Below are 23,308 nucleotides of genomic sequence, written 5' to 3'. Positions count from 1 at the left end.
GAGCATGGATTCAATCCTGATATAGGCCTGTGAGAAATTTTGAAATTGTGGAGACCTAAGATGGATAGCATTGTATTAGATAAGCAAATATTTTAATTCAATAAATATTGTCTTTCTAGGATAGAAATGTATTTTACTGGATGCAAATTAGCTCCACTATTGAGGAGCTTGACAAATACTAAAGTATAGAACTTTTATCATCTGTCAGTAAAACATTTTTTACAAAAAAAAATCTCTACATTATGGTTGAATATTGTATAGATGAAAGCATATGGAATTTTCCCTGTGGCAAGTCAGTGTGTCTGTATGTTGCAAAAAGCACATAAATAGAGCATTTGATACACACAATTTTCTGGATTAAAAATGCCTCCAAATATGCAGGCATGGAAGGAAGCAGAGGTGGTATTCAGTAGATTCTGACCAGTTCTGGAGAACCGGTAGCGGAAATTTTGAGTAGTTTGGAGAACTGGCAAATTCCATCTCTGACTGGAGATTTTACAGTATCCTTCCCTTTCCACGCCCACAGAACTGGTAGTAAAAAAAAATTGAATCCCACCACTGGAATGAAGATAAGAATATTTGTAAACAAAAAACAAGGGCAGGATCAACTAAATAAAAATAAATATTGAATAATGCACTCACTGCCATTGTAGCAACTAAAGTACTGTTAAAATAGAATCTTTGTTCTCATAAAAGATTTAACACTAGGTGGCAGAATGATTATAGGTTTAATACCAAACATGCATGTAAGTGCAATTATATCATAACTACAATATTAGTATTCGGTCTTAAGTGTGAAATAGTTGCTAACCATCCTTGTTTGTTTTCATATAATGATAAATGACAATTGGCAATGGCATTATGGCTTTTTATAAATATATTTGTAGACATGGTGATGCAAAGTACAATAACATGCTTTTTGATGGTAGATGCCACTAGATGTCACTTTTGTTCTGTGAAATAGCAGATGGGTTTTTTACATTAAACTCTAAAGTGTTTGTGAACTTGTTTTGATAGTAGTAGACATTTTAATTTATCAATGAGATTTTTTTTAGAAAGGTATGCTTATGATTTATTTAAAATAAAATAAATACTTGCCTGGTATAGATATTGTCTTAATTCTTTTGCCTTATTTTTAAAATTCTGGATACTTTGAATAATGGGGAAGAGAAAAAGAATATAGAATAACAGAGTTAGAATGGACCTTGGAGCAGGAAACTTTATACCATTTCAGGCAAATAGTTGTCCAATCTCTTCTTAAAAACTTCCAGGGATGGAGCTCTATTCCACTGATTAATTGTTCTCATCGTCAGCAAATTTCTCCTTGGTTCTAGATTTGATACATTTCCATCTGTTACTTCTTGTCCTGCCCTCAGGTGCTTGGAAGAATAGGTCAACCCTCTCTTTTCCATGCCCCAATTTCATGTCAAGATGCAGAAGTTGGTAGAATTGTTTTTAGTAGTATTTCTGAATTGAATTAGAGATAGGAATATGGAACTAAAACAGTGATAACTTTAGTCAGTAAAACAAAGGCAAAGCTGAACTAGTTTGAAGTCCTTGATAATATTTTTGGCAACTTCTGTTGGATCTTGTCTTGGCTTAGAAGGTAAGCTCAGATCTAATCAGTACTTGGTCACCAGAAAATACCAGGACTAGAAGGGCAATGGCAAATCATTATATAATATTGCTATATAGTTACCAGTGGAAATAGACTGAAAGAAGACCCGGGCAGTTTTTTAAAATTTCAGTTGATTCACAATATGGTAAAATAAACTGATATATAATTTTATGCTGTAAATAAAAACAGATTTTCCCTTAATGGATAAGCTGCTACAAAGGTGAAAATGGAGTTTTGACCTATTTAATAGATCATATGCAAGAGACATTAATAAAAATTTCCAACTGATAGATGCTAAATTTTCAACTAAAACCATTTTTCTGAATTTGTATTTCTATTCATTTTATTTTTTTATTGAAATTAATTTTACTGAAATTAATATTGGTTATAAGTATTCATAAAAAATTAATAACAAAATTGTCTGTTGCAGATGCAAATATTGGCACTATGATGAAAACCTTCTCACCTCCAGCGTTATCATTGTCTTCCATAATGAAGGGTGGTCTACACTTATGCGGACAGTTCATAGCGTAATTAAAAGAACTCCAAGAAAATATCTGGCTGAAATTGTTTTAATTGATGATTTTAGTAATAAAGGTAAATGCATTTAACATCAGTATGAAACCAAGGTTAGACAGCATTATCTAGAAAATTTGAGTAGCCGAAATACTGAGTTGTTATCTCGCTCTTTTGGTTCCTATTTAGAAAGTAATTTGAGGAGTATTGGGCTCTTAATCTTTAGATGTCACAGAATGCTTGTCACTGTGACTGTACGAATTTGTGTTCTTTGTATTGCCCATAAATATAATTTAGATGAAATAAGTTCAATACTAGGTCTTTATAAATATATCATTATTCAATTATTTTGCACTGCATTATATGTTGCTACAATATGAACTTCTAGATAAGGTTTCAGTTTGATAAATGAGAATTAGGTATTATTTTCAATTTTCAGTTGTATTGTGTGAATGAATTGAATTGAAGACCTTGAATTGGATAAGGAGCATGGTTAATAGATTAGTAATGGTGGATCCAGTGGATAGTCTAAATCAATAACCTTTTCAGGAAGAGTTAATAAATGTAGTCCTTGACTTAACAATCACAATTGAGCCCAAAATTTATGTTGCTAAGTGAAACAGTTGTTAGTTGTCAGTTTTGCCCATTTTATGACCTGCCTTGTAAGTTATGTTCTGCAGTTCTTAAGTTAATAACACAATTGTTAAATGAAAATATTCCCCAATGACTTTGTCAGAAGATTGTAACAGGTGATCACATGACCCCTGAACACTGTAACTGTCATAAATATGAACCAGTTGCCAAATGTGCAAATTTTGATGATGTGACATTGAGGATGCTATAATGGTCATAAGTGACTTTTTTCAGTGCTGTTGTAACTTCAAACGGTCACTAAACAAATGATTGTAAATTGAGGACTATACCTGTAGATAGCTGTATGTACAGTTAGACAGATTTCATTAGATTTTTTTAAGATATAGTATGAAGAACTTGAGAAGATTATAGCAGTCGTGTAAACCATGTAGATGACTAAAGTAAATATGGCTGTAGCAATTTAAATAATATCATACATATTTCAGTCATTGCATTTTCTTGCTGAAATAGTGTCTATTGCATTTGAGAGGGTATGCTTATCTTCTTCAAAATCCCAATTCATAATTCCTTGCTACATTGAACAATTAGAGATTACACAGAATTGTGAATGACTATTTTAATATAGTATTTTAAACATAACATTCCAATAAAAAAATAGAAATCAATGCAAATATTTTCTTGTACTTTTAATTATCATAAGAGACAGACATGAAAAAAATTAAGTACATCCCATGTAAAGATTTGTTTTTCTTGTTTAACTTATTTATTTATTTAACAAGTTTATATAAAAAGTGACGGGGTTTAAAAGCAAAATACCAAACCATATCACAGTGATGGCGAATCTTTTGGGCACTGAATGCCCAAAGTGCATGCGCATACCCAAAATTCAGGGCGCCCCCCCACCCATGTCTCCTGCCCCCATGCATACACACACCGTCTGCACATGCACACCCACCACACATGTACGCCGCCCACCGCAATGGTTTGTTTTTCACAAATTTATGTCCAGTTTTTTGTAATCTTTTAAAACCCCTTCCTAGACTCATAGGCATCTATAATATTTCTGAAAGTTATTGGAGAGCTTGTATGAGCAGGATATGGTGACTGCACAACTTCAATAACAAAGAACAAATTAAATGTCTGAGGTTTTAGGTTCCTGCAGATCCTCTCTAATATTGTTCTAATTATTTACTCCTCATCTAATGCACTTGATTATAATTTTAGGCATTTGAGGTAGTGATAAATATATTTCCTTTGTAAAGTGTACTTTTTCCACATGCATATATTTAATTGACATGTAAATGGTGCATTACATTTGCTGTATCCCTTTATTAATATAATTGAAATAAGGATTAAATATATCTTGAAAGGTGTTGAAAAAATAAAAAATGTTAAACAGTGTCTATGTCTTGAAGGTATTTTAAGGATCCTAGAATCTCTTATTTATCTCTTATTTTCAGGGTCAGATGTACTAATAAATTCTAGGTACTAATAAATGAAGCGTTTTATTTTGTGAGTTAAAGTCTTGATGATTTGAGGGCAGCTATAGAATTTTATCACTGTTCTGTTGTCAATTGAGTCTATTTTACACTGGTAAGAAGCCTAATTTTAAAAAATGAAATCTCCTAAAATTGTTTTAAAATGGCATACAGTATATACATTTGGGACATGCCTGGAAAATTGGTTAGTATTTCTTTTGCCTTTCTGTTGGTAAAAGAGTTTAAAATATAAGAATATAATATATGCCCATGATATATTACAGGTTAATTTTTCAGTGTTACAATGTTACATTTTCAATGTTGCCTCTCTGTTTTGTTCTATGCTGGGGAAACAATCAAGAAATAATTCTTAAGTGAGCTTGCAGTTATACCAAATTTACATAATGAATTTGACATTAACCTTTGGAGAATAATCAAGAAATAATTCTTAAATAAGTGTGCACTTATCAGTAACTATACCTAAATTACACATTGAATCTGACATCCTTGATTTTTTTGAGAATGCAGATATTTAGTCAAATATATGTTTGTTTTTAATATAAATGTAGTTTGTATTGTCAGCTCAACCTTAAATACTTATAACATACATGGAAACCTCTTTTTATTATTTGATAGAACACTTAAAAGAAAGACTAGAGGATTATATTAAGCAGTGGAATGGCCTTGTAAAGATTTTTCGAAATGAAAGGAGAGAAGGTTTAATTCAAGCTAGAAGCATTGGAGCCCAGAAGGCTAAACTTGGAAAGGTAGAATACTGTTTGCTAAATAAAATCCTTCTTTCCATATAGTCTCAATTTTGCTTTTAACAGATATTAATCCACATTATTATTGTAACCACTGTTCTTAATTGCAAAATTGCATTTTAAAAATAAACTCAACATGTATTTTTATAAGAAAATATAAACTAAATTGAAATCTCCTTTCCTCTTTGTTTTTTAAAGGTTTTAATTTACCTTGATGCCCACTGTGAGGTGGCAGTAAACTGGTATGTGCCACTAATAGCTCCTATATCTAAAGACAGGTAATAATTTGCTTATTTCTATCCCTCAGGAATCCTTTAAACATTGTAATTTTGTAGTATCCCAGCAGATAATAATTTTTTTAAAATGTGTAATTTTCTAACATACTTTTTCAGCTACCCAAATATAAGTTTGCAGGTTGGTTGATAAAACTATGCTTTCTCTATAAGACTAATTTAGGAAAAATACTTGCATTAACAATTTTTATGTACAGTATACTTAGTACTGTAAATAGTTTAAAGTTCTGTTATTTCCTAAAGACATTAATTGCATAATTGATATCATTTGTAATGCAAACAGTTGGGAAGTTAATATCCATATTTACACAAACGAAGGCTACATTGAAATAAAGAATAAAACTCTAAGAAAGTAGTCCTCAATGTGAAAAGCAGAATTGCATATGAATTGCCAAAAATAAAATATATTACTTAAATTGTTCCCTCTTCTTCCTTTTAAATAATTAGTTTGGGTAATTACAGCAGACCACTAGTTTTTGTTTCACAGTGTTACATAATTCATAAATGTACCCGTTAAAATAGTATATTTGCTAGCTTTAAATCATGCCCAATGTTTTTTAAAAATGCATGACATGTTTAAAAATGTATCTGTTAAAATAATATATTTGCAAGCTTTATATTGTTGTTTTAAAAAATCAATTACGTGTTTTAAGAAACTGGCAAAATCACTTGCAGGCCCTCTGCCTCATGAAACCAAACAAGACAAATGCGTTTAACAGCAGAATACCACATTGTCCAAATGTAAACCATGCAATTTACATCATTCCTTTTGCCAATTAATTTTCAAGAATCTATGCAGGAAAAGATAAATATATTCTCAACATTAATTTTAATTCTGTTAATTCATAATCTCTGTTCCTCAGTTTTGTTTTCTAGGAAAAGTAGTGTGTGCCTGTGTACTGTATTTATTCAAACTATATTTGGGTAAGGCATTAAAGATAGTGGGTAATCAATTAGATTAGACAGCTTAACCTTGTCTCTTCCCCTTCCATAAATATTTCAGAACTACATGCACTGTGCCTCTAATAGATTACATAGATGGGAATGACTATTCCATTGAACCACAGCAAGGCGGGGATGAAGATGGCTTTGCCAGAGGGGCCTGGGACTGGAGCTTGCTATGGAAACGTATTCCATTAAGCCACAAGGAAAAGGCAAAACGAAAATATAAAACTGAGCCATATCGGTAAAGAACACCGTTTTGTTCTACTGATCTTTGTTATTTCATGCTTACCTAAATTCTTCCATTTTTCCCCCTTTCTTTTCCATGAACCATGGTTCGTTTAAATGTGCCATATGCCTTTCTTCTTCTTCATCATCATCATCATCCAAAATCCTGCAGAACCACATGTACTGTGCCGCTTATAGATGTCATAGATGGCAACACTTATAATATTGTACCCCAAGGGGGTGGTGACGAAGATGGGTTTGCTAGAGGAGCATGGGATTGGAGCATGCTCTGGAAGAGGGTTCCCCTGACCAAACGTGAGAAGGCAATGAGAAAGACAAAAACTGAGCCGTATCGGTAATCACTAAATGGCTTATATGTTTTTCTTTTTCTTAAGGATGTACTGACCTATTAAATACTTGCATGATCTTCCATTCTTAAAAATAATTCTTTAAAATAAACCCTATTTTTATTCACTAACCTGTGATCAAGCATTTCTAATGTATCTAAATTAACTTTTGCAACTTGTTTATAGTATGCTTATCTACTCTATTTTCTAAGCAACATATATAATACATAATTGCTGCTTTAGGAATTGCTTAGAATGGATGTTCTAATTTGCACATCCTTCAAATTATTAATGTCTCCTATTTCAGTGCATGGTTATTATTCTTGTTGACTAGAAAAGTAATGAGACAGTTCAGGCATCAAAATGGGAAATAGCAGAGCATGTTGGTATCAGTGTAAGCTTGCTGCCTTTTTGACATCTTGGGCCTGTTTCTAGTGTATTGAATTGCCTTATATATTATTTTGTTTTGTTTTGTATATTTTAACACGTTTGAATGACACTGAGATTAGTTTCAATTACTTAGTTGTGTGATAAAAAATATTCTGTTATGCTATGCTGAAAGGGAAACCATAACAGAAAATTGTAAATGCTTGCAGCTATTGCCCAGATTTTCTATTCAGTGCTGGGCCCACCCCAAAAGAAAGCAGAGAACACATCCAGGGTGAAAAGTTTGACAAGGTTACTCCTGCAGAACAGCTCTGTGGCAGGAGAACATTTTAGCCACAGCGCTCTCAAGCTTGGTGTGAGGAAAAGAGTTGACCTGATAAATTGAAGTATTATTAACACTGATGACAACAAATTGCATGACACATTTGCTGTAAATATTTTGATTTTGTTGATTTTTACAATTCTCTTTAATTTGTTTTCACCAATAAAATGAATGTTCAAAAAGAAACTATACCTACCTGGAAAGATTATTCTAATATCCTTTCCCCCTGTTCCTATACCAATAGGCCTATACTTTGGTTTTGGTTCAATTATTCTTCACTAACAATGCAACCTGGCTTCTTTTCTTTTCAAAGATTCTTTCTCTTTAGCTAAAGAAATGGTTTTTTTTTTAATCATTTCCTGCAGCTTTTTAAAAATGGATACTTTTTTAAAGTTTACTTTGTGATTTATTAAATTTGATACATTTCATTGAAATTATGAAGCTTTGATAAATTAATTAAACATTCTTGCTCTGTAGCAGAAAAATATTTTGGCCCATTCTCAAATCCCATTATTCAACAAAGGTTTTTCAGTAGTTTATAGTAGAAACTTAGCAAACTTAGCAATAGCAAAGCATTCCAGTCACTTGGCTCACTAAGAGCTTTTTTTTTTTTAACCTTTACCTGTTTTAATTTATTCTGAATTAGTACATTTAATCTGTTTCAGTATTCCTAAATTCTAATTATCTTATTGTGACTTCAGAATCAAAGCTTTATAATTTCTGCATATCTAAATTATTCCCTGTTTCTTTAATAAAATAACAATTTATGACATGCTACATGCAAACTCTTTTTGTTTATCTTCTAGATCGCCTGCGATGGCTGGTGGATTATTTGCCATTGAACGTGATTTCTTTTTTGAGTTAGGCCTCTATGATCCAGGTCTACAAATCTGGGGTGGTGAAAACTTTGAAATATCTTACAAGGTGAACAATCATTCCAGAGAGTCTATTACCATTTTTCAAGTAAATGTGTGATCACTTTTTGTGACTTCATTGATAAAGAGACTAAGTGCCATCTCCATTCTTATAACCTGCTTCTAGTTAAGGTTATATAGACAGTTATGTAATATCAGTTAAGTAATCCTTCATTATCAGTTAAGTAATCCTTCATTGTGGATAATCTTACATTTATTTTTGTTTTCTTTTATAGTTTAAGGGCAGTGTTTTGTTTCTTGGTTGTTGTTTTTCTAAGCCAAGTATAGCTGTTTTTCTGTAGGACTTTTAAAAATAGCACATTTAGGGATCTTGAATTTGTACCTTATTTGCCTAATATATTGGGAGCTTGGCTTAAAAAAGAAATTTGCATAGGGTGAAGTTGGAGAACTCTTATAAGATTTAAAATATGGTACTTTTTAAAATAACCACTTTGTAATTTTGAAGTTTGAACAAGGTCAGGTTGAATAATGCTGTACATTGTATGTAGGATTTAATCAAATCAGGAGTCAAATTGAACCACTTCTGTGGCCCTGACAATTATACCTAATATTTTTACAAAGTGAATTATTGTAAATTGTTGGCTAGATAGAGAGGCTTTCAATTTCACCACACATGTTGTAGTTTGTCATTGGGTAATCTTTTTGATGAAATGATACAAAAATACATAAAAGCAGAAGTCTATTTATGAACTGGAACAATATTTCTGATTAAGCCTACACAGATACAAAAATTTTTAAAATTATTCTGTTAAACCATTCAGAATATCAAGATTTTGGTAACAAAAAACAGTATTGATATAATATCTTCCAAGTCTCTAGCCACATCTGGGTTTATTTCAGTTAAACCCGACTATTAAGGTCAGAAATTGTATTTATTGTGCTAAAATTTAATATATCAACTTGGAACCTAATGAGCATTTTACTACAGTTTGAAAAAATAATATGGTTCAGACATGTTGCATTTTTTGGTTTTAATGTAAGACTACAAAATGAAATGAGTCTCTAAAATAACTTGCAGACATGACTTCATAATTTGGAGTAAACCCAGTTCTTATAGTCTTGACTACTTTATTAATATTGGACATTACTTATATTTTTTTCTTCCAGATAAAATGTAACTGCTCATTAGATTTAATTAGGGAAGATATATTTCTTCAGTTCTTTTGATAGTAATGCTGAAAGTGCAGGTCAGTTAAACACTTTTTATATATATTCAGATTTGGCAGTGTGGAGGAAAGCTACTGTTTGTGCCTTGTTCTCGTGTTGGGCACATATATCGTCTCCAGGGATGGCAAGGAAATCCACCTCCAGCTTATGTTGGATCATCTCCTACTTTAAAGGTAATGCTTATGTCCCTAAAATATTAATATAATTTTGCTACATCATTTCATGTTAATGATTGTATTAAATTAAAGCTGTATAGGTTCACACCAGATGTATTTACTTATTTAACATATGGCATAAAATGTCAAGGAAATCTACACATGCTAGATACACAATGCAATCTACACAGTCTAAACCAGTGGTCACCAACCTGGGGACCACTGGTCTGCGAGAAAATTCTGGTGGTACGTAGAGAAATGTCATAACCAAAACACCTCCCAAAGCAATTAACCCAGGCTACACAGGAACACAAGGCTGCGCCACCCACATGGCCCACGGGAACACAAGGCTTGTGTCCCTTGCATTGTGAACAACAACAACGAAGTAGTGAGGGGAGGGTGGAAATGGGGGTGGGGAAACTTGCCCCACTCTCCCCATGCGCCTGGTCTGGCTACCGGGCTGCTTCTTTCCGCTTCTTTCTTCTGCTTTTGTATGCATGCAAGAAAAGCAGCAGAAGTCTTTCTCTCCCCCAAACTCCATGAGAAATGAGTCTTTGGGATCCTGCAAGGCATCCTGCTCCTAGAGGCTGCGCCGGTGCGACAAGTCTCACAAAGACTCATTTCTGGCGGAGTTTGGGGGAGAGAAAGAAAGACTTCCTCTGCTTCTTTCCTTGCATGAAGCCAAAAGTCTCTCTCCCCACCTCTGGAGAATGGAGCTGGAGATGGTATCCTGTAATCCCAAATGAAGAATGATCGATCGATAGGAAAACAGGGTGGGGAATTTTCCTGCAGACTTTTTTTGGGATTTTCCCAGGATCTCTGGTCTGCGGGATTTAACATTATAAGTTTGGTGGTCCCTGAGGTCCACAAGGTTGGTGACCCCTGGTCTAAACTGCTAGTTCATTCTGTTTGGCACTTAACACAACTATCCTTGGTGCACTGAGGGGAGCTTTATACCAGTTAGCTAGCAGTACACAGGTTGATAGCTCTTCCAGGTTCCTTTTCCAGTCTTGCCTCATCTCATTCTCAGCCAGGTCCAGCGCTGATTTCCATTCTCTGCACACATGAACCCAGCTAGGTTTTTCCCACCAAAGTGGTACCATTTATCTACTTGTATGCTTTCAAACTGCTGGGTGGGAAGGAATTAGGGATAAAGTGACGGGAGCTCATTCCATCTCACAGAACCGCCAGAGTGCAGACCACACCCTGCATGCCCTCCACACCAGAAATGAATAGGAATGCAGAAATTCCTATTCGGCTATTCAGATATATTGCTAAACAGATCTAGATTGAATAGACAACCTCTACCTGTACTGAAGTCAAATCAAATTAAATTAGATCTAATTTGAATCCTGCAGTTGGACAATTTTGCACATCCTTATAATTGTTTTCTAATTATCCCTATTTAGTTAATAGATGAGCATTCAGTGATCCCAGGCAACTTTTTTGCATTCTCTGGAAATCCATCTAAATTGTACTGCTGACACTTGACAGTTAACTTCTAAATACAGTCTTTAAACTGTAAAACTTCTCCACCCCTAGTTTTATTAAATAAAAGTACATAAAAAGTTTTCTATATAATTGCTTACTAATCATCCTGTAAATTGATAATAGGATAATATTCTTTGGTCCCAATTTTCACATTGTTGCAGTAGATGTGACTGAGATTAAACCTTCTTTATAGCAGTCTTAAGTTTATAGAGTGAACTACTTAAATCCATTTTGATCTACTGAAAATGCAAAATGAATCATTGTGTGAAATATTCCCTTCATTCATAATATCATTTCTTGAATAAGAGATTGGAATAAAATCAGTCAAGTAAGATACAGATAGTCTTTGATGTATGACCACAATTGAGTCCAAAATTTATGTTGCTAAATGAGACATTTGTTAAGTGGATTTTGCTCCATTTTACAACTTATCTTGCCACAGTTGTTAAGTAAATCACTGCAAGTATTAAGTTAGTAACACTGTTAAGAGAATCTAGCTCCCCTATTGACTTTACTTGTCAAAATGTCACAAATGTTGGTCACGTGACCCTGGGACAGTGCAATCATCAAAAATATGAGTTGGTTGCCAAGTGTCTGCATTTTAATCATATGACCATGGGGATGCTACAATAGTCATAAGTGTGAAAAATGGGCATAAGTCATTTTTATCAGCGCTATTATCTACTTGTATGCTTTCAAACTGTTAATGTAGTTCACTACATTAACTGTTGTAAGTCAAGGACTATCTATAGTTGCTTTCCCCTTTTTATATGTATGCATTAATTTTGTATTTTACAGAACTATGTCCGTGTTGTCGAGGTCTGGTGGGATGAATTCAAAGATTATTTCTATGCTAGTCGTCCTGAAACAAAAGCACTAGCTTATGGTGATATATCAGACCTGAAAAAATTCCGTGAAGATCACAAATGCAAAAGCTTTAAATGGTTTATGGAAGAAATAGCCTATGATATAACTTCTCATTATCCTCTGCCACCTAGAAATGTGGAGTGGGGAGAGGTAACTAATCTTTCATTTAAGTCAGTATTTTAATACTCCCCTGAGCTAATACTAGCATTGTCTATCTAAGAATGTATATTGGATGAGGACGATATAGGAATCTTGTAAGAAATAGGTGTCTTCTTATACGTAGAAAAGGAATTACAGTATTTGAAACTGATGGAATCATATTCAATCACAAATTAAACCATATTAAATTAAATTCAGATCTTCTGAACAAAACCAATTTGTCAGAAAACAATTTTCCAGGTAGGAGTTGCCTGTCAACTACATATATATATGCCATATTGTTGCCTGAGCTGAAACTGAACATTTAGTTTTTTTGTAAACCATTGCAAAAAGTAGCAGATATTGATATATTAATATCAGATTTTAGGCATTATAGTCTGGAAAAGAATAAAAATGTCAGTACTAGTTGTATGAACAGAAATTGTTTCCCAGGGTTAGGCACTATAAAAATGAAAACACCTAATTTTTAAACTAATTGTTATGGATAGAATGGCCCTTGTGCTTTTTCCAGAGGAGAATTTTGTATTCAGCATTTTGTAAAAGCCAACAGGAGTTAAAATAAGTATTGTCTTTATGAAATTGAATTTACATGGCAAAGAGAAGGGTAAGTAAAGAAGTGTTTGTTCCTAATGATGCTCATTTATGAGATGGATAGATTGAGACAAACAAAGCAAAATACTGTTTCTTTAAAAAAATAGGAAAAAAACAAGACAAAAATATGGAAAATTGTAAAATAAAGTTTGCAGTTATTGCCAAGACCATTTTGCCATTCACTGATTCAGATAATTGCCCACTGGCATCTGCCAAATATAGAGAATTAAATAAAACAATAGATACTGAAAACGATTCAGGGGAATTAATTTTGCTTTACTTAAATAGTATGATATCGCACATCATTAATGTTTTGTCTACAGATTACTTATTTGAAATAAACTCGTTCTTTGCCTGTAACAAAAATAATTCTTATTCTCATGCAGTGGATATTTTCAAAATATTTCATTAGACTTCATTGATTATTGTGGTTGCTGCTGTGAGATAATCTTTAATATATAATACAGTTTGTGGCAATGGTAGAAAATTTTAGGACAGATTCATTTATGTATGTCATTTATTGGGAAACCATGCTTTAGACAATCAGTGGAATTTATAAAGAGAGGGTTCTCTGTGTTGATAATTGAATTGAAAACAAGATTAGATGTATGCACAAATTCTCTTTCTTGTTTTTCATTTTAGTGCTCCATAATCCAGGGCTAAGGAACTTGTGGCCTCTAGATGTTGGTAAACTACAGTTCAGCAACTTCTACTATGCCACACACACACAAAAATTGTGGCTATAGTTCACCAATATCTGGAGATCCTTAGGTTCCTCATATCTGAAGTTCCTTTGAGAGTGAACGCAACATGCATTAATTATAAAGAGATTTACAGGGTTTACTTTGATTTTTTTGTTATTTGATACACTATTTACCTGTATATATTCATGGTTTCTATTAAGCTGTTTTGTTGTGGTTTACAAATGACAAATGATAGTTTTCTATATTATTATTATTATTATTATTATTATTATTATTATTATTATTATTATTATTATTATTATCATCTATTGTAACAATAGGGCAAATCATAAATGTGTTTCAGATTAGAGGTTTTGAAACAGCATACTGCATAGATAGTATGGGTCATACCAATGGAGGCTTTGTGGAACTCGGTCCATGCCATAGAATGGGAGGAAATCAAGTAAGTAGAATCAGATAATAGTTTCAGTTGTGAGCCAAAATATTAAATAAATTGCTTATGAATTTTAGATTGGAAGCTGCTCTCCTTCCCAATCCAAGATACATTTTTGCGATATAAACATCATATCACAAATTTATTTCCTTATTGTTTGTGTGTATGTGTGTGTCATAAGAGGTATTACTGTCCCATTTTCCTTATCCCAATAAATCTGTGTACACTGTAATCTCTTTTATTGAGTTATTTGAAATTATCTCTCTTTTTAAAAAATATATAAATTGCTTTGAATGAAATATATACAGGGAAACTATGTGTAAAGAGATTTGGGTTGTAATTCTGCTTCAGTTTATATGATTTTGACCAAATAAACTAAAGCAGCCAAAGTGCACAGATTTTAAGTTACTACCATAACTTTCATGCCATATAAACAGGAATAATATTGTCACTCTATGTTTGGGTGCACTTAAGACTTAACAGTTTAATTTCTATGTACCCTTCCCTTATTTTAGTTTTTCAAATAAACTTTGTTCTGAAATTTTCTGAATTCAGAAGCTGAAATGCAGAAGTTGCAGAACCTTCTGCAGGAAATTATATTTATTTGAACTAAATGTTCAATGTTCAGAAGAATGCAAAGATTTTCTGGATATTAATAAAATGTTGGTCCATAAAATATTTCTATTTTCAGTATGTGTATCCAAGTTATTTCAATTGTGTGCATCAAATTATAGATTATAGATATTGCAATTGTGCTTGTTTCACGTATTCTTAATATATTTGATATGTATGATATAGTAGTTAAGATTCTTAACTAGGAATAGATACACTTTCAAATCTATCCTCAAATGGAAATATTTAGCACATAGCTTTCTAATTTTTTTGTCATTATTTTTGCCAATACATATTTAAGAATGCCTCTTTAATTATATTTATAGGCTGATTTCAGTCTTACTTGTACACAACATATTTTATATGTTAACATTTTTCATTTATTAGAACAAAATATGCATTGTTTTTAATATTCATTTTTAGCTCTTCAGAATTAATGAAGCTAACCAGCTTATGCAGTATGACCAGTGTTTGACTAAAGGACCTGATGGATCAAAAGTTATGATTACACATTGCAATTTAAATGAACACAAGGAATGGCAGTACTTTAAGGTATCTGGTTAGTGCTTAGAGTCCCATTAGGATAATGATGATTAATTCTGTTTATGAATTTTATATAGATTTAAATCATAGCATAAAATGGGTTTAGCTAGACATGAAATATTATCTTCGGATGAATGGGTTCTTCTATGTAACTGCCTTGTCCATCACAGAAATGATTACTGGATATGAACAAGATTTAATGAATTTTTCCACAACATAGTATAGTCCTAATATGTATGTATGAATGTATGTATGTTTGTATTATTTTGTGATCTAAAAGGCCAGGGGGACAGATAAAGAAGTTGCAGTCACACCAATAGTGTGGTACCTATAGGTCTTACTTATTTACTTACTTTCCTACTTATTTATAAAATTTGTCTGCTACCTGAAATCTTACTGCATTCCTCGTGGCTTACTTCCATTATACAATACAATATTATAATTAAATAATGCAATTGACAATTAAGCACTAAAAGTAATAACATAACATTCAGAGGATGCTGACACCAGTGATTGCATTTAATACTCCAAAGGGATTGGAAAGTCTTGTGGGTTGGGATGTTCCTCGTTTCCAGGGCAAAGTACTCCAGAGAAAGGAAACTGTGACAGAGGATGCCCACTTTGCTATATGTACTGGTAAATGGGATCTTTTAAGCAGGGGCTTCCTAATTGTTTGGGTGGGGGAGCAAAAATCCTGTTTTCATACCATTCCTGGGCTCAGCTGCCTATACTGCCAAGGCTCTAGAAAATCTTCATCTTCTAGAACTTTCTACAACTTTAGTTCTACACTTACTCAGGAGCCTACCAAAAAGAAAGGTTAAACAAGAGAGAAAGTTGTTCTGATGTACCAGACTTGGTCTCCTGAGTGGGCAAACTAGTGCCTTGTTAAGAACCTCTGGCATCTCCTCTCAAAAAGATATTGATGACAGCCCAGAACCAGCTCATAGTCCTTTCCTTCCCAGCAAGAGGGAAGGAGTTCAGTCTGCAAGTGGTAGTCAAGAATACAGAGGACTTTGTGTACTCTCTTCTGGGAGTGAGAATTCAGAAGGGAAAGTTGATCTTACAGAGTTAAGTCAGTGTGTGGTGGGATGGATTAAGTAGGCAGGATTGCTTTGTTAGTGTTTTGTTTCTCTTGTTATATATGTTATATATTGTTGTGTAACTGGGATTAGGAAGAGGAGCAATTATTAATTAAAAATAGTCTTCAATTTACAAGCGGTTATTTAATGATGTTTGAAGTTCCAGTAGACTACCCTGGTTATTTGCAACATGTAATGTCTACGTCTGTCTGTCTCTTTCCCTCCCTCCCTCCCTCCCTCCCTCCCTCTTTCTTTTTCACACACACACACACACACACACAAATACACTGTCGTCATGTTTTGGGCACTTGACAGCTGACTGAATTGACTGTTTGCAATGTCCCACAGTTACATAACTGTCATTTGTAATATTTTTTGCTGCATTTGTTTCCAGCATTTACTTCTGGTTTCTAGCAAAAACACCCTTTAGGGAAAATGATTTCACTTAACAATTGCTGTGTTAGCTTATTGACTGACACATTACATTAATGATGTAAAAAAACAGTAGTAACTTTGGAGACCAGTCGCATGAGGTCCCAACTTATAACTGTAATTTCAGGCTTAATTGCGGTTATAAATTGAAGACTACCTGTACTGGCTTGACATTCATAGAGGCTTTCAGGGATGAGGGATTTCATTGTAGATGAGTAAAAATGGAGAGAAGAGTAACAGTAGTGACGGGCAGCATAAAGTTGTCACATAAAGCTACCATTCTGGCAGAAACTTTGATTCTAAAAGCCCGAAAAATGCCCGAAAACAGCCCGAAAAATGGGCAGGGGTGGAGCCAGCCAGTGGTCTGATTTGCCGGTTCTCCAAACTACACAGAATTGAAACAACCAGTTTGGGTCCAAACTGGCAACAGCCCACCTCTGCCTATGCCTACCAATGACCATTCCCAAAATGTACATTTAGAAACTGAATAATGGGACAGAAAGGCTGACTCCTGCAGGAATCATACTGGAGCTCTTGCATATTTGATGCCTTAGCCTCCACCATAATCATTTGAGATCAGCCTTTCAGGAAGGTAAAATACCATTATAAAATTGAGCTTTATGCTTCCACCCTTCAGAGCTGGTCCAGGAGGAGATTGTGATAGAAGGTATCAAGTCATTTGAGGACCAGGAGGGCCACACTCTTCCTAACCGAATCTTCCAACAGACATCTCTTACTTATCTACTCACATACCTAAGTCCCAAAGCTTTAGTCACAGAATTATATTTTCTTGCTCAAAAAAGAATATTTTTATTGGATCTGTTTTCTCTTTTGTGTATATACTGCTACTGCAATATATTTGAATTCCTTTGTTTATTTTTTTTCTTGTAAATCTAATAATTAAATAGCAGAAACTTGTCAAAAATTCAAGATCCATAGAATTGTCAGGCTTACAGGTTGCTCCAACAAATAGTTCCTAGTCTATATTCCTACTCTGCTGTTGAGAAGTTAAAGAAAAACTAAATTTGATTTGTTCTTTTTAATTGAAAACTAATAGCTTATTGCTTTTGCTTTTCAGAATCTTCATAGATTTACTCACATCTCATCAGGGAAATGTTTGGACCGTTCAGAGGTTCTACATCAAGTATTTCTTTCAGATTGTGACTCAAATAAAGCAACACAAAAATGGGAAATGAACAATATCCTAAGCGTGTAGAAAAAATAGCTGCATCTACCTACTGACAAATGTAATTTGTATAGAACTGAAAATAACCTGAAAACTGCTGCAACTGTTAACTTGTATAGCTGGGAGCCTGGAATGTCCTGATCTGGATAAAGGACTTAGATGAACTGTGATAGATTTATCATCTGCAGTTAATGTTTACAAAAACTGCTCTTACCTTAAACGTCAATAGATGTTTACATCTCTTTGCTTTCTTTTAGGATGTTGTTTTAAGATGCTCTGACTTATCATTTAAAGTGCTCTGACTTGTTTCACTGGAACAAAGTTAGAAGCACAAGCTTGGATCCAAAGTAGTAGGAGGTTAAACATGGGTGAGGGGTAATTTCCTTTTCCTCTTATGGTGACAACCATATCCCAGAGCCCTCCTTAAGGACCTTCTGTAAACTTTCTGAATGGTGTAAAGGGCTGAAAATCGGCAGCTTCCCAGGTGTGTATAAGTGCCTTTCACTTGGGCACAAGCAAAAGAATTGGATCCAAGTATTTGTTGTCTTCTTTGGGATTACACTCAGGGGTTTGCAGGCAGTTTTTTTTTAATTCCAACATTCACACTTGAAAAAAGCTTGGTATATAATATGGGGGTTATTGACTTGTTATATACTGTTTGTTTTTACATTTTACTAAGCACTGCCACAGGTTTATAGCCAAGGTGGCCTTCTTTCACAGTCATGCTGCTTTTTTGAAAAAAGAATCTTCAGTATATTTGGTGCCTCCTTAATTTTTCCTCCTCAACTAACCAGATAAATTCGCTACAGAATAAATATATTGAAGTCTCTCTTGTCTTATTAAGAACAGGAAACATTTGCAATGCCCTCATTATGTTTAAATAATGTTCTAATTTTACTAATATACTCTCTATTACTAATTAGTACGTTAAATAATTGGTGCATAAAGCATACCATTTATGTGACATAGGTGTCCAAAATAGTAATGTTTAAACATCTTGAACATTTTGAATGGTTACATTGGTATAAAGGGTAGCACTTAAATCTATGAACCATTTGTGTGAAATAGCATTGAAACAGATTAGGTTTTCTCTAATTTGATGCCTCGTGGAATTTGTTCTAGATATAAGCACTAATTTCCCTGCTATATTATTCATTGCGTAACAAAATATGTCAGAAATGAAAAATTATGCCTAATATGCAATAGCAAAATTTATTTAATTCAGTTCATAAACTTGAATCCAATTTCTTAACAATTTCTGAATTATTTTACAGGCAGAATTTGGTAAGAAATCTATCCATGTATAGTAGAATTGGGGATTGAGTCTTTTTTTCTTTGGAACATAACTTGAGAACTTCATTCTTCCAAATAAATAGTTTAATTAAGACATTAGATTTGTCCATAGCATGAAGAGAAAATCAAACATTGAAGATTAAATATATACAGCACATTAACATTGTGCTAGGAGTCTGTTTCAGTTTCAGAAATGTACTTGGAAGAATTCAGTGATATAAATATAGTATCTGTCTCCATTTTTTTTTATGAAGAGGGAAGCTGTGCAATCTAAAACTGCTTTAGAGTTGCATGTAGGTTCTATAATCACACTCCTGTACTTCCTGAATCACCTTTTCCAAACTATTTTGGAAGCACTGCTCAGCCCCAATTTAAAAAGAATACTTAAAAAAACATTTGGTTAATAAAATACATTTTTGGCGAGAATGAAAAAAATGTCCAAATTAAATATTCAGTCTTAAAGAGTGATTTCAATAAGTACATTGTGGGTCTGGTGTGAAGTGCTGCACACCTATATTCTACTAAAATAGTTAATGCATAGAATCAATGAATTCAGATTCATTTTAAAATTAGATGATTTTATTTTGAATTACAAAAATGAGTGGCATGGTGGCTTAGGGGTGAAGACACTTGTCTCCCACTTGAAAGGTTGAGTGGTCAATCCTAGGTGGCAGCAGATATTTCCTAGAGTGCAAAAAAAAAAAATCTCCTGAAAATGAGTAGCATCAGGTAGGGCATCCAGCCAATAAACACTCAGCTACGTCCAGTTGCACCGACCCTAATACAAATTAAAGGATTATAGGGTTGTAAAAAGGGAGTGTATTGAATTACAAAAATAATTTCAGTAGTACAAATCTTTGGCACTGATTTATCTACTAAAAGAGCGATGGAGATTCTTTATTTAAAAGGATAAATGTTGACCTTAAGACCAGATAGATGTAATTTAGTTTTAGGGTGATTTTATTTTCCAATTATCTGTCTTTTGGGTATTCCATTAAAAAGTGTTAATAACTTAGAAATAAAAGTGGAAGAAGATGGGGAAAAGGTGATAAAATTTCTGGGCACATTTAATATTTCCTTGAACGAAATTATTTCATTTTTGAATATATATTAATCATATTACTATGCATAAGTGAAAGAGATTGCACTTTGTGCAAGTGTGTTTGTGCTAAATGGGTATTGTTGCAATCCATTTAAAATGATACTGTATGTGAGAATGGATCTGTATTTTTAAACGTAAATCTTATAAGCCGTTACTCTAATGACTTTTCATACTGTAACCTGCTTTTTAAGAAGTAGATCCCATGTCCTTGCTCTGTAAGTTGATCACTATGCATTTTTATTCATTTTATAAATTTGATTTATGCAGATTTTGATACACTGTATGTTTCTGTAAAGATTGTATAAATCTAAAAAAGTTTTACAAGAAATAATCTGGGGATTTTTCTGTATATCTTCTGGACTGCTTGTTTTATAGGTGAAGAAATAAATTTTAACTTGTGGGTTTATAATATGTTTGTACCAATAATTGGTCGTGTTCATAATCAAGATATTTTGAAAAAGTATATACAGTATATATTTAATGCATACATGAAAGAAGGATTCATAGATGGATGGATGGATTGTTGTGCTGCCTCATCATAGTGGATGGGTTTTGTTTCTGGGATGAGATGAACAAACAATAACAGGAGTATGTGCCAATCATTCATATTTCCAACAAGGTTACCCAACTCACGAAAGTCATCCTAGCTGTCAAGTTAAAGCAAGTTGACACTTAATCTTGGCCATAAGCAATATAGGGAGGTGATAGAAGGGATTATTGTATTAACAGCATTAATTCATACTATACAGGAGAAAGCGGTGATCAACCACTCTGTATTTTTACCAAGAAAGCTACATAATGTCAGAGATATATACAAAGTAAAAAATGAGTTTTGCCCTATGGATAGAAATAAAACATTATGCCTTAGAAATTTGGCTAAGCCAATCCAGGTGGAGCTGGTGGCTATTCCAGTGGTGAACTCAGGTTCAAGTAATGAAAAACCGGAATAATTCAGGTTTCAACTGAGGCAAATTAGGCAAATAGAGCATTGCGGGGACCCTTCTGTTTCTCTTTTGCAGGTGGGTTGTACAGCATCCTGCCCACCAATTTTCCTCTGTCCTCTGCACTGGATACCTATGCTACCTAGCTTCCCAACTTCTTGTTTCCCCATAGCTTGTACTTACAGCACATCCACCCTATATTTTGCGTTCACTTCTTTCTACCACCACTGGCATTATCCTTCTTATTCCCGTCCTGGAATGCCTTTGGTAAAATATCCAGCTCTGAACCCACAAAGCACACATGCTTTGATCCATGTGGAAGTATATCACATGGAATAATGTGTTTATTTCTAAGACAAGAATATTAAAGAACCTGTGTTTCCCTGAAAATAAGACCCAGTCTTAATTTTTGAGGCTCCAAAACAAGCATTCGGGCTTATTTTCAGGGAAAGATACTTTCAGGGTGATCAATATGGCTGGGCACCCCATACAGCGCACTCATAAAAGGCACCAAGTGCATGGGGGCCAACATCCAGCAGCAACTGCAGCTTCCTTGGTCAGCACATTCTGGAACTGTGCAGCCCGTGCAGCACAGGTGAGTTGATTACCTCGTTCAAGCAGCAGATGGCAGAGGCACAGGAGGCATGCAATTGACTTGGGCGGAATGGGCGGCTGGCCACGGGAGGCTTGTCTTTGCATCTCTCGGCTTGCCTGCTGCCCATCCAGATCGCCTGCCTTCCCCCATGCCTCAGCCTCATCTGCTGGTGCCACTGTGCAAAGACAAGACTCCTGCAGATGGCCACATCAGCCCACTGTTAGCTTTCCCATGGTGCGTCCGGATCGCCTGCCACCTAACACCTCTACTTGCTGCTTGAACAGGTGATCAACACACCTGCGCTATACAGGCTGCAGCTGCTGACAGACACCATCGGCCCCCGCATTCTCACCACCTCCAGTACTGGCCATGCTCCCCAGCTGATGGTGGCCTTAATTAGAGCTTATTTTGGGGGGTAGGGCTTATATTAAAAATCAGTCTAGGGCTTACTTTCAGGGAAATACAGTAGAAGTAAAAATGTCCAGGCATAGCATCAAATCTTATTTTGAAAAACAAAAGTTTATTGTATGAAGGCAACTCTTGCATCAATTTGTACTTGACAATAGTTGCTATTTCTGCTGGCATGTGCTGATGTGTGTTAGAAGAAAACTCAACTTTCAAGTATTCACACCTGTTTTAAAAAGTAGTAATGTATTAAACAACATAAGAATCAATGTGGTTTTGAGACTTGCTGTACTACAAAAAGGAAGTGTTAAAAACTTGATACTTGCATTTCCCAATCTAGCCATTCTGTAGATGACTCAAACATAAATATTCTTGAATAGGAGTGGATGGAATGAAAATTTTCCATCAAATTTTTGATTTCATTTAGATTGTTAGGCTCTGCATAGTTATAAAAATAATTAGATCTTGAACAAAAAGCAAATATAACTCTTAATAACTTTTCATTACCAAACAAAGTATCAACAATTTGTGGATATTTGGCATGTCAATTCTATTCTCAAAGTTGAGGTTTTTATGCTTAGAAATAGAGGTTCAGTATGAACATAGTTTTATATCATATTCCTTACCCTTTTATCACAATTAAGAAAGTATATAATTAAGCTGCATTTGCTACCAATTTCTCTCCATATATTTAATGATTATTTCCTACTATAAAAAGGATGGAATAAATCCAGAAATAGAATGTGAGGGAAAGAAATGAAACAAAAGTATTAAGGAAATCTGGGGAAGGCTTGCCATTAGAATATGCTGCCATGATTTCTGCTGAAACTACAACAGGAAAGGAAAATTACATAGTACAACCAAAGAAAAGGAGCATCAGGAAAACATAGTATGACCCTGCTTGCTCCATAAAGTCTTTTGGGAACCCACCAGGGTTTACTTGGTTAAAACTCAAAAGCATTTTGGAAAAGAAGGCGGAGCCTCCTCGCCGACAGACCGTAGATCGCGACTCTGTGGCTATGGTCCGTGCTGTTTCATTGGAGATCCCTGATCATTACAATTAGGGGCTGAAGCTGCCTTGGAGGCGCGGCAGAGTAAGGGGAAGCTGCAAGCCAGGTTGAGGGGAGCC

General features: G+C 34.2%; 1 protein-coding gene across 3 annotated transcripts in view; it reads left to right on the top strand.

Annotated features, from left to right (window-relative positions):
• Positions 1–20,647, top strand: part of GALNT7 (polypeptide N-acetylgalactosaminyltransferase 7) — a 41,142-nt gene extending 20,495 nt beyond the window's left edge. The window contains exons 3-13 of one of the 3 annotated variants that reach the window (XM_087963326.1): positions 2,049–2,215; positions 4,843–4,973; positions 5,169–5,248; positions 6,267–6,449; positions 6,606–6,788; positions 8,296–8,413; positions 9,642–9,764; positions 12,036–12,254; positions 13,902–14,000; positions 15,027–15,155; positions 17,736–20,647. In XM_087963326.1, coding sequence (XP_087819452.1) covers positions 2,049–2,215; positions 4,843–4,973; positions 5,169–5,248; positions 6,267–6,449; positions 6,606–6,788; positions 8,296–8,413; positions 9,642–9,764; positions 12,036–12,254; positions 13,902–14,000; positions 15,027–15,155; positions 17,736–17,873 — 1,570 coding nt within the window. In that variant the 3' untranslated portion in view covers positions 17,874–20,647. The remainder of the gene's footprint in view (positions 1–2,048; positions 2,216–4,842; positions 4,974–5,168; positions 5,249–6,266; positions 6,450–6,605; positions 6,789–8,295; positions 8,414–9,641; positions 9,765–12,035; positions 12,255–13,901; positions 14,001–15,026; positions 15,156–17,735) is intronic. The other 2 variants (XM_087963325.1, XM_026678887.2) reach the window with 2 other exon arrangements.
• Positions 20,648–23,308: the final 2,661 nt, after the last annotated feature.

The sequence above is a fragment of the Notechis scutatus genome, chromosome 4 (assembly GCF_049901735.1).
Source record: "Notechis scutatus isolate UNSWTSFEM ecotype Mainland chromosome 4, rNotScu1.2, whole genome shotgun sequence".
In the NCBI taxonomy this organism is placed as follows: Eukaryota; Metazoa; Chordata; class Lepidosauria; order Squamata; family Elapidae; genus Notechis; species Notechis scutatus.
This window is presented reverse-complemented; position numbering and strand designations above follow the sequence as displayed.